The 16,437-nt window shown below is 39.2% G+C and overlaps 1 protein-coding gene across 1 annotated transcript; it reads left to right on the top strand.

Annotated features, from left to right (window-relative positions):
- Positions 1 to 8,976: 8,976 nt before the first annotated feature.
- Clec4e (C-type lectin domain family 4 member E) lies at positions 8,977 to 14,159 on the top strand. The gene is made up of 6 exons (XM_055609391.1): positions 8,977 to 9,013; positions 9,453 to 9,548; positions 11,202 to 11,291; positions 12,173 to 12,324; positions 12,949 to 13,064; positions 14,003 to 14,159. Exons 1-6 carry the CDS (start codon positions 8,977 to 8,979, stop codon positions 14,157 to 14,159), a joined length of 648 nt encoding a protein of 215 aa, XP_055465366.1.
- The last annotated feature ends 2,278 nt before the right edge of the window (positions 14,160 to 16,437 follow it).

Below are 16,437 nucleotides of genomic sequence, written 5' to 3'. Positions count from 1 at the left end.
AGGCTACTGTACCCAGCAAAACTCTCAGTCATCATAGATGGAGAAAACAAGATATTCAATGACAAGAACAAATTTCAACAACATCTACACACAAATCCAACATTACAGAACATACTAGAAAGAAAAATACAACCCAAGAAAACTAACTACTCTCAGGAAAAAACATGAAATTAATAACCACATTACAGCAAAGCTAAAAGTAGCCAAGCACACAAACACACTACCACAACCAACAATAAACTCAAAGCATCTAACAGCCACTGGTCATTAATCTCTCTCAACATCAATGGATCCAACTCTCCAATAAAAAGACACAGACTAACAGAATAGATACGTAAACAAAACCCAGCAATCTGTTGCATACAAGAAACACACCTAAGTCACAAAGCTAGACATTATCTGAAGGTAAAGAACTGGAAAACAATTTTCCAAGCAAATGGACCCAAGAAGCAAGCAGGAGTAGGCATTCTAATATCTAATAAAATTGACTTTCAACCAAAATAAATCAAAAGATATGGGGAAGGACACTTTATACTCATAAAGGGAAAATTCCACCAAGAAGACATCACAATTCTGAACATCTATGCCCCAAATACAAGAGCACCCACATTTGTAAAAGAAACATTGATAAAACTTAAACCACATATAGATCCCCATACATTAATAGTGGGAGACTTCAACACCCCACTCTCAACAAAGAGAGAAATTAAATAAAACAGAAATTAAATAAAGATATGATGACTCTAACAAAGGTCATGAGTCAAATGGACCTAACAGACATCTACAGAACTTTTCACCCAAACACAAAAGAATTTACCTTCTTCTCAGCACCTCATGGAACCTTCTCCCAAATAGACCATATAGTTGGTGATGAAGCAAGCTTCAACAGATACAGAAGATTGAAATAATCTCGTCTATCCTATCTAACCACCATGGACTAAAGCTGGACCTCAACAACAATAGAAATAGTAAAAAGCCTACACACACATGGAAACTGAATAACTTGTTACTCAATGACAGCTGGGTCAGGAAGGAAATAAAGAAAAAAATAAAAAAGTCTTCTTAGAATTAAATGAAAATGAAGGAACAACATACCCAAACTTATGGGATAAAATGAAAGTAATACTAATAGGGAAGTTCATAGCACTAAGTGCCTTCAAGAAGAAATTCGAAACATCTCATACAAGCAACTTAATGGCTCACCTGAAAGCCCTAGGAAAAAAAGAAGCAGACACACCCAAGAGGAGTAGATGGCTGGAAATAATCAAACTCAGGGCTGAAATCAATAAATTGGAAACAAATAAAACAATTCAAAGAATCAATGAAACCAAGAGCTGGTTCTTTGAGAAAATCATCTACCCCTGAGATGGGGGCAGCCTTACCAGGCCACAGAGGAAGACTATGAAAGACAGTCCTGATGAGACCTGAGAGGCTAGGGTCAGATGGAAGGGGAGGAGATCTTTCCTTATCAGTGGACTGGGAAAGGGCATGGGAGGAGATGAGGGAGTGGGGAAGGGCAGAAGTGGGAGGGGATGATAGGGGGGACTACAGCTGGGATACAAAATGAATAAACTGTAATAAATAAAAATTATATTAAAAAAGAGAAAAGTAATCATGGTGACACTAACTTGTTAATGGACGCATAATGCATATCGATTGTAACATTTAACGTACAAGGAGAACTGGAAGTATATAGTTATGCATGTAATTAAAATTAAGTAGAATACAGAGTTGTAAGATATTTTATGTATGGTGGCTATGAAATAAAAATAGAGTAGAAGAAGAGAAAAACAAAGAGAGAAAAAGAATCTAATCAAATCATACCACTATAGGAAATTACAAATGAAGACAAAAGCAATCCAGGAAACTGTAAAAAAAAATATAAATAAAAATAACAAAATGGAAACAGTTCATCTTTATTCAGCAATATGTAAAATAACCACAGCCATGTGTTACTTAACAATAGGGATACATTCTGAGAAATGTGTTATTGGAAAAATTTTGCTATTGAGCAAACATTTAAGAGTATGACTGTGTAAGTGAATGTGACCATACCATAATAAGGAAATACAAGCTTATGGGCCCATGTGGTTTTCTCTTGATTGGCACATTTTTTTGTGCCACCAACTATATTTATACATGAAATAAATTCTTCTGTCTCCCCAAAATACAAGCTAAAACTGTTTTTTTAAAGAGATAACATAATTAGATGCTGCTTACAAGATACTTAAGTTAGCCATAAGGAAGTATATAGACTGAAACTTAAGAGTGGAAAAATACATTTCATGTAAATGATAATCAAAATGAGAAAGGGTAAGTTGAGGATGGATCTCAGTGGTAATATCTTGCCAGCTTGCACAACAGCCTGGGTTCAATGCATAGCACGAGATGGCTGGGTGGATAGATAGATAGATAGATAGATAGATAGATAGATAGATAGATAGATAGATAGACAGATAGATAAATAGATAGAGATATATAGATGATAGAAGCAAGAATAGCCACCACACTTGATTGTAACTTTGAAGAGAGCAGAATTTAGGTCAAACACTATCACAAAGGGCAAGAAATGACAAATAATGACTGTGGGGAAATTCATCAAGAGGATATAACAATTGTAAATATATTCAAGTATATAAAGCAAATATTAACAGATCTAAAGTCAGAAATAGGCCATAACAAAATAGCAGTGCTGGATAGCCATATCTCCCCTCTCAGAAATGGATAGATCATTCAGTCTGAAAACCAAAAGGAAATATTGAACTTGAAGTTCACAGTAGATCAAACGAACCTGACAGCTATATATAGAACATTCTTTCCAAGAAACAGAATACACTTTACTCTCATTTTAAAAAGCTATCATTGCCCCCTGCCAAAGTCAGACGAGTATATAATAAGAAAATCACAGACTAATATCTCAGATGAGCACATGTGCAGTGATTGTCAACAAAATACTTGGCAATATCTTATTAAAATAATTATACTCTGTGACTTGACATATAAAGATGGGCTAACATAAAGAAATTACTGAACTGATATAGCTTAATAACAGATAAAGTCTTTATTTTTAAAAAACACATATTCTTCTCAATAGATGCAGAGAAACATCAGAAAAATTCAACATACTTGCCTGATCAAAACTTTCAGCATACTCAGTAGAGAAGTTATGTACCTCAACACATTAATCAACATACATAGCAAAGCCCATACTGTTGATAAAGAAGATGGGAACCTCTTCAACAAATGATGCTGGAGAAACTGGGTGGCTGCCTATAGAATTTAACTAGATCCTAATTTTCCACCCTGCATGAGAAGTAATCCCAAGAGCTTCAAAAACCTTCATGCAAGTAGCCTGAACCTAAAAAAATCATGTAAAACAGGGAAAAGGTACTTATAGAGACAAGCATAGGCTAAAACGGTCTGAAAATAACTGAAAAACAAACAAACAACAACAACACACACACACAAACCAAAACTCCTCCAATCATTCATTTCTTCATAGAAATGAAAACAACCAAGTGAAGAAATGGCCCAGAGGATGAGAGAGAATCTTTGGGAATGACATGTCTAGTAGAAGACTAACATATAAAATACACAAAGAACTAGAACATCAAGAAATCCTACAACTCAGTTAATGTGCTAATAAAGTGCACAGTTCACAAAGGATGAAAAATAGCCAATAAGCATATGAAAAAGGTTCAACATCCTTAGACACCAGGAAAAAGTGAATTTTACTTTAAATAGCATTCCCCAGCCCAAGGATTGATCATTAAGAATACCTCTTGCGTCATGACTTCTTCAGAAGCCCCCTGCTCCACCAGAGACCACACTGGCTGCTAAAATTGTAGGCAGGCCAGCTGCTCACAGACCATTCCCAGTCTCTCAGTGTCCACTCAGCTTACTGCCAAATGTCCCTGGCCTCCTTGTCACCATATTCTGGCTCACAACTCAAGCAGATACCCAATGCTCAAAAAGAGACCACAACAGTCACCCAGGTGGAGACTCTCTGTTCAACCACAGGGAGCACACACCAGAAGACCAGAGAGAAAATGGAAACCAAGGAACAAAACACCCATCCAGCAAAGACAAACCTAGAAATCAGCACCTAGACCTATAACCACTAAACCAAACGCCTGAACACCAGGGTAAGACACAGTTAACACCAAGGCAATATGTCACCACCAGAGCCCAGCTACCCTACTACATCAAGCCCCAACTTTCAACACAGCAGAATGACCTTAAAAGCAAAGTTATGAAGATAAAGGTTCCTAAAGAAGAAATCAATAAATCCCCTAAGAAATCAAAGAAAAGACAAACAACATATTGGAGGAAATAAATAAATCCCTTAAAGAAATGCAAGAAAGTCAAGAAATACAAACAGTTGAAAGAAACAAATAACACTTCAAGACCTGAAAATGAAAAGAGAAACAATAAAGGAAACACAAACCGAGAAATTCTGGAAATAAAAAATTTAGGTAAGCAAAGAGGAACTATAGACACAAGCATCACCAAAAGAATACAAGAGACAGAAGAGGGAATCACAGACATTGAAGATTATGATAAAAGAAATAGATGCTTTGGCTAAAAAATATGTTAAATCTTCTTTCAAAGCATTTTTTAAATTAACATGTTTTATGAGAGATGTCATTGTTCATAGGAAGCAGTAGGGAGAAAGGTGATGCAAACATTTCCTTTACTGAAGGCAAGCAGAGAACATTTTGAGAGAAACTATACAAGACGAGGCCCATCATTATCAAGCTGGTGGGAGGAGCCCAGTAAGGGCATGAGGTTCCACCTCTCTCTACGTATTTAGAAGTAGTTGATGGGGAAGGCGGAGACTGTTCTTGAGCATAGAATATATATGTAAAAAAACCTCTCATCCAACACCCTGCAAGAACTCTAGTAAAATGAAACAGGTTATAGGAAAAACACACACACACACACACACACACACACACACACACACAAAAAAAAAAAAAAAAACAAAAAACAAAGACAAAAAAAACCCCATAAATATAGGAAGGCTAGCTCATAAGAAGAACAGGATCAGCAAAAATGGGAGAAAAACAGGAGTGGGTAATGGGGTGAATATGATAAAAATACATTATATACATGCATGAAATGTCATAATGAATCCCATTATAATGCATAATTAATACTTACAAGAGGGAAAGATACAGTTATATAAACATGAATTATGACCTGTAAAATATTTACTTACTAATATCTAGTTAATTGCATGTTTATAATCAATAATATAAACATCAGCAAAACTCTATTAATATAGATTATTACTAATTTATCATGATTAATAAAAAACTTACAATAATTTTGATTCTTAACAGCTTTTATTAACAGCATGTGTATTAAATTTGTGTATGGTGTATAATGTATGCGTGTGTTATTTAATTTTCAATTTGTGGTGGTTTGAGTGAAAACGGCACCCATAGGCCAATAGGGAATGGCACTGTTAGAAGGTGTGGCCTTGTTGGCGTAGGCACTACTTTGTTTTAGGAAGCGGTCACTGGGGGCAGGCTTTGAGCTCTCAGATCTTCAAACCATTCCCAGTGTGTCAGTCTCTTCTTGCTGCCTGTAGATCAAGATCTCTCAGCTCCTTCTCGAGCACCATGTCTGCCTGCTTGCCACTTAGTGATAATGGACTAAACTTTTGAACTGTAAGCCAGTTAAATGTTTCCTTTTATCAGAGTTGCCCTGGTCATGGTGTCTCTTCACAGAAATAGATCTTAACTAAGACAGAAGTTAGTACTGGAAGTGGGGTATTGCTGTGATAGGCTAGACCATGTTTTTGCTTGGGAGAATGTGGACTTTGGAACTTTGGGTCAGAAAATCAGTGAAATGTTTCAAGCATGACTTAATGGGCCATACTATTAGGAGGATGGAAGATAGTGGTGCTGACAGTGATTTTTGAACTGTTGTGGCCTAGATTAAGAGGTTCAGAGGAGAAGAACTTTAGTATGTGGCCTAGAGACTGTTCTTGTGATATTGTGGCAAAGAATGTAGCTGCTTTTTGCCCTTGGCTGAAAAGTCTGCATGAGGCTAAACTGAAAAGTTTTGGATTAATTGCATTGGCAGAGAAAACCTCAAAATAGCCTAGTATTGACTCTGTTGTTTAATTATTAGTATTCACTCTTATGAAAATCCAGAATGAAAAGAAGAAAGCTAAACAAGAAAAAATACAAAACGTACAATTTGAGAAGGAAAAGGGCACCAGGAAGTGGAATAGAGCTAAGTCCTCTATTCAAGGAGATAAATGGGCTAAAGAAAAGCCTGATATTAAGTGGAATAAAGGGAATAATGGCCTCAGGGTTTAGACCCCACCCAGCAAAGTTTCCTTTGTGAAAAAGAAGTGAAGAAAAGCTTAGAACCAGGTACGGTGGTACATGCCTTTAATTCCAGCACTCAAGAGTCAGAGGCAGGCAGATCTCTGAGCTTGAGGCTGGCCTGGTCTACAGATAGAGTTTCAGGACAGCCAAGCTTAGGCAGTGAAGAAAACCACTGAAAACTGAAAGGTGGTGAAGATATAACTTAACAAGTGGGCCATATTCCAGCTCCAGCAAGCAGTGGAACTTGGCAGCTTCAGGCACATGGTTCTGGCTTTAGAGTCAAGAATAGGTGAAAGGTGTTATGGAATTTCCCTTTATGACTAAGGAAAGCTACTGAGGCCAGGCATCTGTCAGGGTGTCCCTTCATGAAGGCCTAGAGAGGCCATTATATGAAGCCTGTATTTCCTTGGAGACCCCAAAATGCTGGAGATACCATACCTGTGTTATATCTGCCAAGGAATGCTGCTAATGGGAAGTGGAAGCATTCCAGGAGAAAGAAGTATGTTGAGTTAAACAAAGCTGAAAGGAGTTAGAGATCTGGAGAATGCTTTGACATTAGTCATGAAGATACAGAGTTTGGAGCTTGTCCAGCTGGGTTTTGGTCTTGCTTTGGTCCAGTATTTTTTCACTAGGCTCCCTTTTTTTTTTTGGAATTTTAATTTTAATGGAATATAATATGCCATTATATGTTGTTAGGCTCTTTTTTTTCCTTTTTGGAATTTTAATGTATATCCTGTGCCATTATATGTTTTAAGTGTGTGATTTGATTTTTCATTTTTATTTCACAGGGGATTACAGTTAAGAGATTGTATGAGTCTCAGAAGAGAGTTTGAACTTTGGATTTTTGATCAGTGCTGGTATTGTGATAGACTATGGGGACTTTTGAAGTTGGACTAAATGCATCTTGCATTATACTGTGGCTACAGGCCTATGGGGGCCATGGAGTGGAATGTGGTGGCTTGAATAAAAATGTCCCCTATAAGCCCTTAAGAGTGGCACTATTAGGAAGTGTGGCCTTGTTGGAGTAGGTACAGCCTTGGAGGAAGTAGCCACTGGGGTCAGGCTTTTAGGTCTCAGATGCTCAAGCCATGCACAGTGTGGCAGTCTCTTTCTGCTGCCTGCAGATCAAGATGTAGAACTCTCAGCTCCTTCTCCAGCACCATGTCTGCCTGCATGCCGCCATGCTTCCCGCCATGATGGTAATGGACTAAACCTCTGAAACTGTAGACCAGTCTAACTAAGACACCATCACCATAATGAAATGTTTGAAATGGGTCATTTGTGAAGGAAATGGAGTTTTCTTTTGGCATACTTGTCTGGAGCATGAGGTCAAAGATTGGTCAGCCCCATGGTTTGAGTGCTGGGAAGATGGCACACCATGACATAAGCCAAGAAACCATAGGAGACTGAAACACCTCAGAGTCCTTCCAAGCCAGTGAAGCCAAGGTCCTTTCAAGAGGGCTTGCCTCTTTAAGTCCAACTTCCTCCCCAGGGACCAAATTTTTACATATGAAATTTTAGTGAAAACTCATCCAACCCACATAAATTTAAAATATTTCAAAAATTCCACTTGTCTGTGAAAGGAAGAGCACAAAGGAAAATTTCCTGTCTATTGAAATAATAGGAAGCTTTTCTGAGACCAAAAATATTGTGCAGCACATAGGAAGTCTGGCTCGTGAAGGGTGGGGATTACCAAGTCTTATGGGTAGCACTTCTGCCTCCTGACGCAACTTTAAGACAGCTGATGCTAATGTGACTTGAAGCGTCTTTAGGAGAGATGCTAATCATCAAACTCACATTCCAGAGGATCACTGAATTCTAATGCCTAACTGAAATTGCTTCTTCTGACACTAAAATCTGTTCCTGCTCGAAAACTTCCAAATAAATAGAAAATAGAATTAAGCGAGTCTGTAGAAGTTGTGTGTCACTGTAAGAAACCAAACTGACTTGCGAGGCAGTGTGAGGCTGGTCTATGAAACAATCCAGTGGTTAACATCTCGATAAAGGGTATCAGAGTCCACACAGTGAGTGTCCAGGAGCTGGTAAAGAAGGAGGAAGAAGAAAAAAAAAGACAAGAAAAATGTGTCATTGCTAACTGGTAAATGTGCAACAGTGTGTACTCAGCTGTGTTGTGTGTGGAGAGAGTTCGGAACCCCTCAGTCTCCTGTCAGTTAACAAATGTGCACTTGATACAGACCAAAAAAAAAAAAAAATCAAATTAAAAATCCATCAGAATTTAGAACACAGTGCTGAGCCACACAGTTCCAAAGGAAAATTCGGACTAAGTTAGCCCTTGAAGAAAGTAAGGCATTTACCTACCAAAATAAGACAAGATTTTTTTTTAAGGCCTCTCAGTCATTTCTCTTGATGTTTACCATCTACCTCACCATTTCCTCTTTTTGTGGTCTGGAGGGAGAAGTGACATTCGTCCAATAAACTCCCTGTCCTTGTGCAAGAAAGGAAATTCTGACTTGATTGCCCAGCTGCAGACGCGTTAACATACGGCGGTATCCGGGTCTATTGGGGTCGAACTTTTAAAAACGGGCGAAGAATCCCCCTTTTGAGAGTTACTTTCCAGGAGCTCTTACTAAGCTGAGGAGAGAAGGAAAAGGAAGAAAGGGAAAGAAGAAGAATGAATTCAACCCAATCTCCCGCATCCCACCACACAGGTACAAAGCTTCCTTTGCTTGCATGGCTCTCTTATTAGAACAGGTAAGAGGTTTGTTAAGGGCCAGGGCAATAGAAAAGTTCACAGTGAGATGGAAAGAATAGGGAAGAGAAGAAAGGTCATCAGGATTAGCAGAAAGCTTGTGGTGGAGTTGGAGAAGGCTACCCTTTGACTGTTTCTACCTTTGCGATACTCTCAATGTCTTTGAGCAAGTCCTTCACTGCTGTGGAATTTACTCTAACTGTCTGTGAAATGTATCCTGGGGAGAAGAAAGTACCTACTAAATGACTGCCCATATTTTACTTAATTTACAAAAATCTTGAAAATGAAATGCTGAGAGGAGGACAACAGGAGAGAGACTAAAACAGCAAAAGGGGAAACGGGGTAAAACGAAAGGAAAAGAAAGGAATCCACTGTGTATTCTATCTTTCTTCCTACAGAGAAAAGATGCTTCAAAAATTCCCAAGCGCTCCCATGGACTGTGGCTGGGGCCTCGATCCTGTTTCTCGGTGTCTGTTTCATCACCAGATGTGTTGGTGGGTTCTGAAGGTCAAATTCACTCTCGTTCTCCATGGCAAACACTACCAGTAGATTCCTGCTTGGTGCATCACTCGTTTAACAAAGAGTTTTGTTTTGGTTTTTTTTTTTTTTTTTTTACAAAGTTTTGTAAATGCTGCATTTTATTATTCTTGACTGCTTTTTGTTGTTTAACAGTTTCATACATGTAAATAATGTATTCTGATTAGTCATTCTCTCATGCCCTCTCTTATGTCCCTCCCTTCACTATCAATCCCCACCCAGTCCCTCTCCCAGTTTCCTGACTTTTGGTTTGGTTTTGTGACCCATTTACTTTAACATGGGCCGTGTGTGTGATCACTGAAGGAGGGTGTCCATTGGAGGCTGATGGGGTCTTCAATGAGTACACAGTTGAAGGGAACAATTTCCCCACTTCCTGAATCTATCAGTGGGAAATAGTCCAATAGGGGGTGGGGCCTCCTGAGGCCGTCCTCCAGCCATGCCTGGGGATGATTGGGTCCATTCTTTGGCAAACCCAGTGAAGCCATCTGAAGCTACTATTGGTTTGTGATCGTGATAGCTGTGTTATGTCCAGAAGATGATGTTTTACAGCCGTTCTCCTTATCTTCTGGCTCTTATATCCTTTCCCTCTTCTGCAGCGTACTCTGGGTTGTGAATGTCTTGTTTAGAGCTGAGCACCCATCCATCATTTATTCTCAGCACCTCGTATGGCCCTGCACTTCTGCGTCCTCCGCCACTCACCGGAGGGAGGGGCTCCTGTGATGGAGACTGAGTTGTGTTTGTCTATCTGCGAATATAAACACAAACATCTCAGTGGCAACTTGACACTGTATTAGTTCAGCTCATTGGTTTTCAACCTTTGTAACGCTGCCACCCTTTAATACAGTTTCTCATGTTATAGTGACTCTTAACCATAACATTATTTTACCGCTCCTTCATGACTGTGATTTTGCTACTGCTATGAATAGTAATGTAGAGATCTGATGTTCAGGATATCTGCTATGCAACCACCCCAGAGGGATCGAGACCCACAGGTCGAGAACCACTGATTAGTGGCCCAGCAGTATACATAGGATCAGTTGTGGTCTATGATGCTCCCTGCAACGGGTTTTTGACTACATTTAGAGTTTACTTCACTTTCCTCCCTATTCATCGGCAGTCTGCCAGCTATTTCCTAGGCCAGAAACTCAACTAGTCGAAACATGACTGAATTTCAGTCATCTCTACTTATTTTATTTTATTTTATCTTATTTTTTGCAATGCATGTCTTCCATTATCTTGGTGCTCTTGAATTCTTCTCTTCAGACCCCTATCATTAGGTCATCCTTCTCTATGAAATGTTACCCAGCAGATTAGATACCGGGTCAGGACCAAAGGCACAGCAATCTGCTTTGTGGATGGAAGGGTTAGGTGCTTACACTTGGCTCAGAAGGGACTGCAAACAAATTTTTAATCTGAAATAAGGTTTATTCTTTTTAAGTCAGGAAAGCCATGAGATGTGAATTACTCTTTCTTTGAAGAAGTGGATACCAGCGAGGAGAGGAAAATAGGTGATCACTGTCAGCCATCTTGCTATGAGCACGATCTGGAGGCCAAGGGTTTCATTGCTAAAAAGGACATTTAGCATTAACCGTGTTCCCTTCCTCCTACAGTAACGTACCGTATCTTTCAAATTTATGGGGAGAAAGAGTTACAGACACATGAAACTATTAAGGAGCTCTCCTGCTACAGCGAAGCATCAGGTATAATTGTGTGCAAAGTATATATATATATATATTATATATAAAGTCATATATTAAAGAATATATGACCTTTTTTTTTTAAGCTTCTAGATTGTTTTTAGAATAAGAAAACTATAGTGGGATTTTTTTCCCAAAAGGAATGACAAATCCTATCTGTGCACAGAGTGAGAAAACATTGATAAGAGCAGAGGAGCAAAACTCAGGAAGTGAGGTAGCTTTGGGCCAGAAATCTCTGAGGCATTACAGTAAACTCTGAGGACAAATTTCAACTATATATCTAAATGGGAAGTCTAAAAACGAAAGGATTTATTCCCAGGAGTGGAAGTTTTTCTTCGTTTATCTGCTTCCCAAATGAGGTTGGGGAGAAAAGCATGTGCAGAGAATTTTAAAATACCTAAGAAAAAAATACTCAGATATTCTTCTGTATCAGCAAAACGCTAATGAACGTCGGCAAAGTACATTACTTCCTTGAGGTACAGTTTTCTTGTCATTTAATTAAGAAAGATTTTGTTGAATTAATTTCAACGACTTGAAATTCTGGTCCAGAGGGTTGGTGAGAGTGTCATTAAAGGCGGCTTAGCCTTAGAGTCACCTAGTAATAACTCAAGACTGACCTTTCTTAGCCTAAGCACAGAGACTTGAGGTCTCTGGCAGGACTACATGACTAAGGTAAACTGCACATATCGCTGTATTTGCTCGTCCTGCCATCTAAAATATCAAGATTGTGCTCCACAGACAAAATTGCTGTTAATTGGCATCGGAATTACCTAACAGTCTTACAGAACAAGATGAGGGGTACAGGAAGATTCTAGGTCCGTGTTAGACTTCACAGGATCACTGGCAATGTTCCCCAGCATTCACTGAAGCCTCTCTCCTCTCAGGTTCGGTGAAGACTTGCTGTCCTTTGAACTGGAAACATTTTCAATCTAGCTGTTACTTTTTCTCCACGACCACCCTGGTCTGGCCTTCCAGTTTAAGGAACTGCTCAGACATGGGGGCTCACCTGGTGGTTATCAACACATTGGAAGAGCAGGTAACTGGCTAAAGGGCTCCTCAGTGCTGACGCCATGTTCTTCACAGATATGTTTGCCCAGACCTGTGCACAAGGTCTGAGCCACAACTGTTGCCAAAGGTGAGGGCTGAAATGTGCTGCTGCCACTATTTCATAGCCGAGTGACTTTCAGTCTCAGAGTTACTAGAACCTTTAAAAAGCTGATGTCCATGAGGAGTTCTGATATTAAGTGGAATTGGGGGAGGGTTAAGAAGCTAACTCTAGAATAATATTTTGTTGATGAATACTTTGTTTGAACGAGGGCAAACCACTATCTTCAGGCTCTGAATAATTTCTCATGATAAATCGTAAACATCGTAAACAAACTTTGAGAATCCCTAAGAATCTCCTCTTATGAGTTATGAAGTTTTCATTGGTTGAATTTTGTTACTTACAGTTTTTCACAATAAAAAAATTGCTTGGTAGCCTTCAACAATTTTACAGTTTTAAGCTTATCTATTGAGTCTTGTCTCAGTTCTGCCTAACCTCTTCTAAAAACTACTTTCAACATTCCTTCAGAACCAAATAGTTGATCTCATCTAATAATAATAATAATAATAATAATAATAATAATAATAATAATAATAATTTATGTATATTCCTTAGGAATTCCTTTTTCGCACAAAACCTAAAAAGAAAGAGTTTTATATTGGACTGACCGACCAGGTAGTAGAGGGACAGTGGCGATGGGTAGACGACACACCTTTCACGGAGTCCCTGAGGTAAGTACTGCCTTTGAGGGAAAATTGTCACATCAGATAATCCTGAAGTGAGGTCACATGGAGGGGAATTCTCAGACTGGCTTTTGTTGCAATGACGCAAGTCTAGGCCCATCACTAGTTACACTAGATGCAGGAAGAAGGAAATGGGAGGTTATCACTGATGATATTGGATGCAGGAAGCAGGAGGTACAGGCTCTTAGCATTTCCATTCCCGAGGGTTGCCAAAAGAATGAAAGAGAAATAACAGATGAAAATGCTAAGGCAATAAGAACGGAAGAACCATTGACTTACAATGCAGATTTAAAAAAGAGTGAAATCTAATCTTATGCCCTAAGATAGAAATAAGTGAAAATTAGTAATTTGGAAAAATGATAGAGAATATTCTTATGATCCTGGTCCCTTTCCCCAGTGTCATTAGAATACCACATTTTACAGTTAGTGGTTGGTTTCCATTGTTTCAGTCTATTGAAATTACTCATTTCTGAGACATGTTATTAATCTTTATCCAGCATTTGAGGAAACTACATGTCAAAGGGATGGAGTGGCTCACTCAGCTAATAGGCAGCAGTTGTGAACGCAGGGCTTGGCTGCTCTGAGTCCTGAGAAGATCTGCTTTGCAGGAAGCAGAACTCTGCTTTGCACAGACTCTAGCAGAACAAAGAGAGTGAGAGGGTCATGAGGTAGAAGGGTAGAGCCTGCCAGGCCAGGAGTTCTTAAAGTGACCTCTCTTCCTGGGTTCAAATTCACGGAGCTGTGTAACAGCATAGAAATCCAGGAAGATCCCACCAGCTGATGGCATAGGCAAGTGGGTTTTCTCTGTTGATAAAAATGGAGATAGCACTCCCCACCTCACAAATGATAGTCAAACATCAAACAGTAAGCTGTTTAGTGTGCTACCTTTTCTGAAACTTAAAATCTCCTATGTTTCCCCTCTACAGCTTCTGGGATGCTGGGGAGCCCAACAACATAGTTTTGGTGGAGGACTGTGCCACCATGAGGGACTCTTCAAATCCCAGGAAGAACTGGAATGATATTCCCTGTTTCTACAGCATGCCGTGGATTTGTGAAATGCCAGCGATAAGTCCTTTGCGCTAAGTGCAAGGGAACACAGGAGACATGGTTTAAAGGCATGAGGAGGAACAAGAGTATGACAACACCCAACATCCAACATGAGGAAACATCCGTTATGTATCATAACGGCCACATATGTTTGTGTTACTCTAATATAAGTAAAAGTGAGTTGTTCCCATTGTTAAAAATCCAGGGTACTGACTGATGTTCTTGCCATAAGTTCTCTTCTCAGAACTTACAAAGCGATTCACTGATAAATGCAGCGAGAGGGAAGGGGTTCTCCTTTTGACATCTGTCTTGCTAATGAGAAGACAGGTGTGAAAGGACAGTGCAGAGCAAATACACAGTCCAGAAAAGAAGAGGTCTATAGGAAGAGACTTTGGATGGACACCAGGCCATCCTCTTCCTTCTACATCCTAGGGTCTAGCTTATCTCCTCATGCTGTCGACACCTGGATCACTTTTGTGTTTTCCAGAAGTGAGGAAGACACATCTTTGAGTCTTAGAACTTACTGCTGCTCAAGAGAATGGCATAGCCTTCAGAGCATCTCCATAGGGAAAAGCCAGTCAGACTTCAGCTCCTAACAGACTGGGTCTTGTCCACATTTCCCTGAACCCCTATTTTCTCTGCATTCTCTTCTGTCAACTGGATATCAACTGCATTTGTATCTACTGCTCAAACATAGCCGGAGTTCAAAGTGAAAACATCCTTTAAAAATTCAGTTTGACATTTTTCTGACTCAAGATTTTGCATTTATTGAATGATATTCTCCCAGTACAGACCATGTTCCTTCCAATTGGAGTCATAAAGAGACCTTCAGCAGCATTCACACATTGGAAAAAAAATATGTATCCTTGAGTAGGAAAATTAAACTAAACAAATCAAGTTGATATAGTAGCATTTTTATAAGCATGTCTACTAGGCATTTTAACAATCTGATTTTGAAATTGATACATTCTTTTAAACATGAAGTCATTTAGACCAAAAGAAATCCTAAAACCATACGTTTGACTTTCTAACTCATTTTTTTATGCTTTTGAAAATTTTATGAATGTATGTAATTGGCTTTTAACAAAACCATCCTCATCCTCTCCACTACAACCTGCCGCTGTCCACCTCACTACTTCTCCTCCACATTTCGTGTGCTTGGTTTTTTTTTTTTGTTTTGTTTTGTTTTGTTTGTTTGTTTGTTTTTAACCCCTTTGTCCGCTCAGGGCTGCTTTTACGCCTTTGGGTATAAGACCTTCTCCTGGAGCGTCGGTAGCCTCTTGGGAACCACATCTCAACACTCCACCTGCCCAGCAGCCAACAATTGCCAATTGCCAATCCTCAGCTGGTGATGGGATTTCATGAGCTCCATGCCACCCACGTGGGGATGTGGGATGTTTTATACTGCCTTTATCATGTTGAGATGTGTCCCTCATGTCCCTAGAATTTTCAGGAGTTTAATGACAAAGAAATTCTGAATTCTGTCAAAGGGCAATGACCGTGGGTTCTGGGATTTCTGTCCTTGAGTCTGTTTTGGTGGTTGATTACACCCAGGAACATGTTGTAACATCCCTGCATCTCTGAGATGAAGCTGCTCTGATCATGGTGGCTGCTGCTCTATTGTGCTTTTTTCTATTGCTGTGCTAAAATATTGATGAAAACTAACTGAGACCAGGAAAGGTTTATTGTTTCTTAAAATAAGTTATTTATTTGGAATTATCCAATAGAACCTTTGAAAATATAGTGTTTTGTAGGTGAGGCTACAGAAAAACTTAACAGCTTTAGCCACAAAAATAGAGTAATAAAACATTCATATTCTCAATGACATTTTCCCTAAATAAGCCACCAGCAGGATTTAAATACACCATTTATGGCCTAAATAATTTTAAAGAACAGTCACTTTACTATACTGTTTTTAGTAAAAGTTATACATGTTCATTATGCAATTTCTCTATGGGAAACAAAGATGTATGGATGAAAACATTCTCCAGTTAGATAAATACTTAGCATGAACATTAAACATCATGGGTGACTTCTCCTCCATACAGGAAGTGCTACTTCACAATATGGCACCTTGGAAAATCAGAAAGTAGCAAAAGCAGGATAGTCAGGCCTGCCTCCTACCTGCCTTTCTTCCCTAAAAGGAGACATAATGCTGAGCTCCGCTCCTCCTCCCTCAAGACCATCAGGTTACAAGGCTTCTCTCACTATGAGAAGATTCTGCACAGGCCTTGTAAGTTCCCCTGACTTTATTAGCCATAGATTGTGCTTTATTTCTTAAGTTGCACACTTCCTCCCCAGGATTATTCACCTC

This window comes from Psammomys obesus, unplaced genomic scaffold, assembly GCF_907164565.1.
Source record: "Psammomys obesus unplaced genomic scaffold, mPsaObe1.curated_primary_1811, whole genome shotgun sequence".
NCBI lineage: Eukaryota > Metazoa > Chordata > Mammalia > Rodentia > Muridae > Psammomys > Psammomys obesus.
This window is presented reverse-complemented; position numbering and strand designations above follow the sequence as displayed.